This window comes from Adiantum capillus-veneris, chromosome 12 (genome assembly GCF_014529385.1).
Source record: "Adiantum capillus-veneris isolate H3 chromosome 12, ASM1452938v2, whole genome shotgun sequence".
In the NCBI taxonomy this organism is placed as follows: domain Eukaryota; kingdom Viridiplantae; phylum Streptophyta; class Polypodiopsida; order Polypodiales; family Pteridaceae; genus Adiantum; species Adiantum capillus-veneris.
The window spans coordinates 86636342-86644016 of NC_140942.1; the positions used below are offsets into that span (position 1 = coordinate 86636342).

The 7675-nt window shown below is 43.1% G+C and overlaps 1 protein-coding gene across 4 annotated transcripts in view; it reads left to right on the forward strand.

Annotated features, from left to right (window-relative positions):
• Positions 1 to 3941, forward strand: part of LOC147446077 (DNA repair protein UVH3-like) — a 33090-nt gene extending 29149 nt beyond the window's left edge. For all 4 annotated transcript variants that reach the window (XM_086525382.1, XM_086525383.1, XM_086525384.1 and 1 more), the window contains 5 exons: positions 1016 to 1271; positions 1725 to 1861; positions 1977 to 2061; positions 2149 to 2637; positions 2727 to 3941. In XM_086525382.1, the coding sequence (XP_086381508.1) occupies positions 1016 to 1271; positions 1725 to 1861; positions 1977 to 2061; positions 2149 to 2637; positions 2727 to 3362 (1603 nt within the window). In that variant the 3' untranslated portion in view covers positions 3363 to 3941. The remainder of the gene's footprint in view (positions 1 to 1015; positions 1272 to 1724; positions 1862 to 1976; positions 2062 to 2148; positions 2638 to 2726) is intronic.
• Positions 3942 to 7675: the final 3734 nt, after the last annotated feature.

The following is a 7675-nucleotide window of genomic DNA, read 5'->3' on the forward strand; positions in this document are numbered from 1 at the left end:
GTGTAACATGGAGCCTGGGACAGAGTTACACTACACATGCCACTGCCCCGTCTACTACGAGATACGAGGGTGCTTCCACTGCTTGTTCAGAGAGGGCTTTGGACCACTCTCCAAAGTCATGAGGTACGAGGATCAGAGATGCTTGGGTTTGTTTTTGCTCGAGCTGCGTAGACACAGAGAGAGCCTGCTGAGAGGAGAGGCCAGCCAGTCTCAGAGACACATCACAGACTTCTTTAGAGCAGACACTGGACACCCGGAGGAGCTACTACCATGGTAGACCTTGTCGCCTCACACCAGAGGCACAGTGATTGACCGAGCGACTGAATTGGGGAGACCCAAACGCCCACGACTGTGGAAGACCACACAACATAGACGGAGGCTACACCAGAGGATCCGGATCTCTTTGGCCCGACATGCACGACACCCAATCAGATTGTTGACCATGGAGGAGATTGATGAGATCCGCCAGCGACCAATGCTGGATCTCTTGTGACTTGTGGTTTAGCTATCCCGACTAGCTTCTTAGTTCACACCTACCAGCTTAGGATGTCATAGTATTTATATTTCATCATTTTGTCATCTCATTTCATTTTGTTATTTTGACTTTGTATCAGATCCACCACATTGTAACGCTCTGGTCTCATAGGTCATTTTGGCCTTTTGAAGACGTTAATATACCATTTCATCTCTCTCTCTCTCTCTCTCTCTCTCTCTCTCTCTCTCTCTCTCTCTCTCTCTCTCTCTCTCTCTCTCTCTCTCACACACACACACACACACACACACACACACACACGCACGCACACACACACACACAGGTGTAATGGTTTCTTTTCGGTATTTTCATATCTTAATTTTGTGATTTGGGTATGTGCGGGAACCTTATCAAATTATGAACATTCTAGTGAGGGGTCTGCCAAGAGGATGTGTTTTATCTGTACATACACTTGCTTAGGCACATGCTGTTTGATATTTTTGAGTTTTCTTCTAACTGTAATTTTTTAAATAAAAATTTCAGTGGGATTGGAATAGTGAATGCAATAGAGGTGGTCAATGCGTTTGAAGGAGAGGAGGGGTTGCAAAAATTTAAAGAATGGCTTGATGCACCAGACTTCACTCTGCTAGGTAAAATTGGCCAGAAGAAACAGACGAGAAAGAAGAAAGTTGATAGAGAAAATGAGGCTGAAGATACTCAGGCTGATGAAGAGCCTTCTGACACTGCACAGGGAGGATCAACGTATAATCTGCAACAGCAGGGCTTCATGAACAGACATGTGAGGTTTCCATGCCTGCCTCGGCAGAGCTGCAAATGTTCAACCTTTTCCATGTGTGCAAGCATTTGACTGCCTTCAATTCATGTCTCATGTGCTTGGGCTGGTTTAAGACTTCAGCAAGAGTATGTCTTAGGTAAAAATGTCTATGTCATGTTTGCATGGATCTGGTTTTTCCCATTTGAGTGGAGCATTTTGTTGGGGTGTGGCCTTGTCTGAAGCTCATTCACAGAATTCTTGCTATGCCTGCATGTTTTGTGACTGCAATGCTTGAAATAACTGTCTTTTCCCATTCAATTAGTGTTCTTGCAAACTACTCAGCTATACGCTAATATGTTTTTCATGTGAATGTTTGTGTCCTCATATGCGAATCTGATTTGTTGGTTATTAAATGTATGCTTTTACGCACTCAAACATCTAGTATTTATGAATACTAATATTTTTTTCTTTTTACAGCGTGCAGTCAGCAAGAATTGGAATGTTCCTGAAAGCTTTCCTAATCCGATGGTAATTAATGCATATAGATCTCCCCAGGTCGACAAATCTTCTGAGGCTTTTATGTGGGGGAGGCCTGACCTAGAGGCCCTTCGAAGGTAAAATCAAATAGGAAAGCTTTCTATCATTTCAGAGTGTTGCTCGTGTTGAAAATGATATTTTTATAAATAGTAGGGAAATGATCATTGTCTTAGTAAGTGTCAATTTGTGAAGGTTATGCTTGGAGAGGTTTGGATGGAACAAGAGTAAGTCTGATGAGTTATTGGTACCTGTTTTGAAGGAACACGATCGGCATGAGGTTGGTCTCAAGAGTTCTACATTGTTTCTTTTCTTGGACAGATCTAATCTAATTTTGTGTGCTAATGTAATGCGTCTTGTTTCGTAGACACAACTACGTTTGGAAGCGTTTTACAGTTTCAATCAGCGGTTTGCAAAAATACGTAGCAAGCGAATACAGAAGGCAGTGTCTCGTGGAACTGGGCGCTTATCCTCAGAATTGGTGGACTTTCCAAAAGCAGATGATTTCCAGGAGGCTTCTCCAATTGAAGGAGAAACAAATGATCCAAATGACAAACATGAACTTGACCACAAGCTTATGCCATCAATGAAGGCAGCTGCAAAGAGGGCTGCAGGCTCTAAGGGAAGGAAAATGAAAGCAAGTCAAGCTGAACAAACTCAAGGTGTGGCTATTCGTGGAAGAGGGAGGGGTAGAGGAGGAATAAAATCAACAAGTGGGCGGGCAAAAGCTTCCAATAGATCTGACTTGAGGCTCTCAGCAGAGGCCTCCTTGAGTGATAGGAGCTCAAGTGAGGACATCTCAGCTTTGGACCAGACCAAACGGATGGACGAAGTTGATAGTGCTGTTCGTCGACGTGTGAGTTTTTGGTTTCTCTCTGTAGAATTTTGCAGTCCATGATCTTGGAGTGCTGTTAATTTGATGTGTGTGAAAACTGTTTTTTGCAGTCTAATCGTCTTCCTCAGAGAGCAATCTACAATTTTTCGGGTTCAGAAGAGGACATGGAAGACGGTCAACTTGAGAAGTTGAAGGCAGGAGGCAGCCCTGATTGTGTTAATAGAATCGCCCCATCAGACGTCAACGGTGCTGAAGAATCTTCTGTATTTTCAAGTAGCAAAGTTTTAGAGGCAGAGAGGAATGGAGATCGTGGGGAGACAGGAGTTACAAGTGTCGAGGGACAGTATGGATGGCAAAAGCAAGGAGATGGAGACCACTTGATCCTGGGCGGCGGCTTTTGTGCTCCCGATGCTGATAATGGAAGCATAGAAGAAGCACCGTGTCGTCCTCTGGAACTACTTGATGACAGCTACTTAGTCATGGGTGGTGGTTTTTGTGCTGTTGATGCTGAAGATGGAAGCATCCAACAACAATCATTTGACTCGCAGGAGCTGCATACTGTGGAGGGAGGTGTTAGTGTAAATAATGACTTTAACATTACTGCAATGGAGAGTGTCGGCTCTGATTCGCCCTTTGTGGGCGAAAAAAAGCTCCTCAACAGTGAAAGAGCAGGTCCATCATCTGAACTAGAGCCCTCATTCCGTGCTGTTCCGTTATTGAGAAGAAAGAAGCGGCGTATTAGCTGAAAATGCCAAGGCATTTTTAAATGAATTTATGGTTACAAAAGGACAGTTGGCATGGGAATCTTTGAGGCCTAAAACCAAGAAAGTGGTTTTTGGAACTAAGAAGGCCAATTCCGGTGCCAACTTACCTGGAAATTGAGAAGCAAAAGACTGACAGAATCCGAGGCTTTGAGTTTTTAAGCTTTACCGAGTTCTAATTTTTTTCTTCTTCGGCTCTGTCGTTTGAGAGGGATTGCAGCTACAATGTATTACTAAGTTCAATTGTGCCATATTGTTGGAGAATGGGACTTGAAATTGAGTTTTTGTAGCGTCTTTGTATCATAGCTAATAGGTGAGTGTCACAATTTATGCTGCTCTTCTGGCCACAGCAATCAATGCCTGTAGGCCTATGGGGGTCTGCCATCATTTTACAAGTGTACACACAGGAATTTGGACCAGCAATTAATATGTCCCATCCTGTATTTGGCGTGCGGCTGTTGACTAGTTTTCAGTGATTTGTGTTCACTTGAGATTGGCATTTTGATTGTAGTAAATTGAGAAATCTCCATTTTCTGAATTGAATTGTGAAACTGGTTCTGTTTTTATATGGGTATATCTAGCATGTTATCTTGATTGATCTAAACAATAGACAGACAAGTACAATGATGTAATATATAATCTTGAAGGGCATTGAAATGAACCAGCCATTTTCAGTAATTGAATTACATTAGTTTTCTGACAGGTGTTTTGATTTGTGGAATGTGTCTGCAAATGGGCTTAATGACTTGTGTGAATGTTGCCAACTTTCCAAGCATTTGTCATGCTGGAGTGGTTGTTTATTGTCTTGCTAAAGTTCTAGCATCTCAAATGAATAGCCCAATGTGTTTCTAGTATTTATTTTACAGGGCGATGATGTTTTGGACCTACGAGTTTTGGGACGCAGCAGCCCTCGCCAACGTTTTGCCAGGAGTGGAGCAGCACTCAGAAATGCAGCATCAAGCGGGCAGTTTCGTGGCTGTTTATGCCATACGTTCTGAAATGCCATCCCGGAAGGTGAAGACTGTATTTTGAGACACTACATTGGCCTTGGGTAGTTTTCTTGATTGCCTTGACAATATTTCCCACGTAGCCTCGACATCAAGAATGGCTCGTCATCAACGATCAGCTATCTTAACTAGTGCTCAGTGGGTACACACAAGGCCTGAGAGCCATTGATAACTTAGAGAAGAGGTATTGTTTGGCTTGGGAATGTAAAGCCAAAGGCAAATGCAAGAGCTTGCACAAGGACAACGGCAAAGGCTAGCTTGACAAGGTTGGCCGAGACAACCTTTGCACGGCATGGCACATGTGGCGGCGGCCACAGTGGCCTTGAAGCTTTGTAGTCAGGTGGCAGTTGCCACAACTAGTGCCAGAGAGAGGCTTTTGAGCGGCAGAGGGGAGCTCCGAATCCTTGATTCGGACCTGTGTGTTGGAGTTCAAGTTATTGGTGTTTGAATCCGTGAGTCAGAGTTCAAGGCACATGCATGGCAAGGAACCAACACGACATATACAAACACTATAGATGTGCACAAAATCCATTGTTGGCTTGACTATGGACAAGATGTGTTCCCAAAGTTCATTGCCTAGGAAAGTTTGGTTGTGATGTGTTTATAGTTCACAAATGGGCATTCTTGCATGTAGTGTGGTCTACAATTCAACTTTGTGAGGCAACTAATGCTCAAGATGACATTCTTCTCCGGGAAAAGATTGGTCAAATCCGAGGTGTATTCAATAGGGACAATTGCTAGGGTGTCCATGGTAGCTTCTTCATCGATTTGGTCTTCCTACATATGTCCACCATGAGCTGCAAAGAGGGTGTTTAACTTATAGAATCTCAAGTGAATAGTCCAATGTATTCCTACAATTTATTTTGTCTTTAGGTATTTATTTTACTTATTTGACAAGATCCTAGGTAGGGCAATTCCTGGAGGGGGTACTTATGGACCCCAAAGTAGTATATAAGAAGTACCCAGCTCCCATTGTCTGACAATCTAATTTCATTGCTCAATTGGTTGGTTCATGTATCTCTCTCTCTTTTGTACTCAAACATGGTATCAGATTCACCAATTGTAACTTTTTGGTCTCATAGGTCATTTTGGCCTTTTGAAGACGTTAGTTTAACATTTCATTTCAGTTTCTAGCTCCAAAAATCACTCACTTGGCACTTGGGGTTCTTCCATCCTTCTCCAGAAATTGTTACATGGAATAGAGCTCGCAGAGAAAATGGGAGGGAATGGCACGTTCAGTAGAGAGGCGAGCGTGCACACGAGAGAGAGAGAGAGAGAGAGAGAGAGAGAGAGAGAGAGAGAGAGAGATGGTGCACCAACTATAATAGGGGGGTTCTTTTTTTTAAGTATTGAATTTTTTGGTTCGATCCTTGAAAAAATTTAATTGGGTTGAAGGTAGACAAAGTATTGGTATCCCAAAGTGCTCTTCTTTTTTCATTAGTTTCAAAAGCCCACTTTCCTTGATGTTGAAAGGAAAGTTGGCTTTCCTTTTATTCTCTCTCTCTCTCTCTCACACACACACACACACACACACACACACACACACACACACACACACACACACACACACACACACACACACACACATCTATCATTGTATTCCGACTTTGGATGAATCCACCGACACGTCGCGCTTGAAACATTAGACCACCCATATGTTTCCCCCAGCTACTAAACCATGTTCTTTGCTAGAAAAGAAAATCGTAGTCATCCTTATTTGCTTGAGCCTATCCCCTTGTCAGCTATACACCCTATCACAGTCAATCGGCTTAGCTCCCACTCCCTTCGATGCTTGATGGGGCACTGAGGCAATGGATAAGAGTCATATGTGCTATGCACATTATACTCAATGCAAGTCTGAGAGTATGAGTACACCAGACAACTAGAGTGTTAATGTTTACTCACATTTGAACTTGCTTCTCTCACACTATCAGCCATGACTTAGACTTACACACTTTCTTCTCCTAGCCACAGTGTGGATTCTCTTTGCAATTCTCATCATCATGATCTTGGAGCATCAAAAGTCACTTATCAATCCCATACGAAGTATATCACATGTATCTTTGGTCCCATATGTCATTTGATCTCTGAGAACGATAATAAAATCTCTCTCTCTCTCTCTCTCTCTCTCTCTCCCCCCCCCCCCCCCCCCCCCCCCCCCCCCCCCCCCCCCCCACACACACACACACACACACGTCCACACAATGTTTGTAAAAACCAAGGTTTAATGTATTTTGACTTGATTAAGTTGCAAAATTTGGAGTAGATTTCGAGTTTGCTTAGTTTTTTTTTTTTGAAAAATTTCACAAGTTTTAGTGTCTTGCACTTTGCGCCTCCCACCTTATATTCCTCTCTCTCTCTCTCTCTCTCTCTCTCTCTCTCTCTCTCTCGCACACACACACACGCACACACACACACACACACACACACATACACACACACACTCTTTGTCACTTCAATCTAGATGAAATTGTATCAGGCCTAGGGTAAGACCGGGTAGGCCAAGGGCCAAGATGGAGCCATGCGGTCAAGGGGGCCCTATTATTAGCAAGGCAGGACCTATAATATTTGCAAGCCAAGGGTTAGGACAGAGCCATGCGGTCAAGGGGGCCCTATTATTAGCAAAGCAAGGCCTATATATTATAGTCCCTGCCTTGCTAATAATAGGATCCCCTTGACCGCATGGCTCCGTCCTACAATATATATGCTTTGCCTTGCTAATAATAGGGCCCCTTTGACCGCATGGCTTCGTCTTTGCTCTTGGCCTGCCCACCAGTCTTACCCTAAGCTTGACATTATTCATACCTTGGAGAAGTGTTTTCGTCCTAAAAAACAAAAGTGGTTGTATCTTCCTAAGAACACTAATGTTTTATGTAGTGGAATCCTACATGAATCCAGCTGTTCGTTTGACCAGAACTTGGTTTAGTAGGAGTTTCAATCGAATCAAGAATAACATCTTCATTTTCCACATTGTTGTCCCTTTGCAACTGTCTTGAGTAACCGGCCCATATCCAACATAGCGTGTAAACTCCATTAGAAAGCACATGAGCATACTGAACAAGTTATCACAACAAAGATGTACCACAAAGAGTACCTCTTTTCACTTTCCATGAAAGTAATTGGCTGACGTAACTCATCAGCAAAACTTAAGTCCTTGACTTGGTATCTTGTTTGAATCGGTACACAACCCCACCATAACTAGTGTTCAAGGTTGAGAACCTAACTTACATATGAAGAGACTAAAACTAGTCGCAAACATGCTTGACCTTATGAGTAGCAAACTCCAACTAG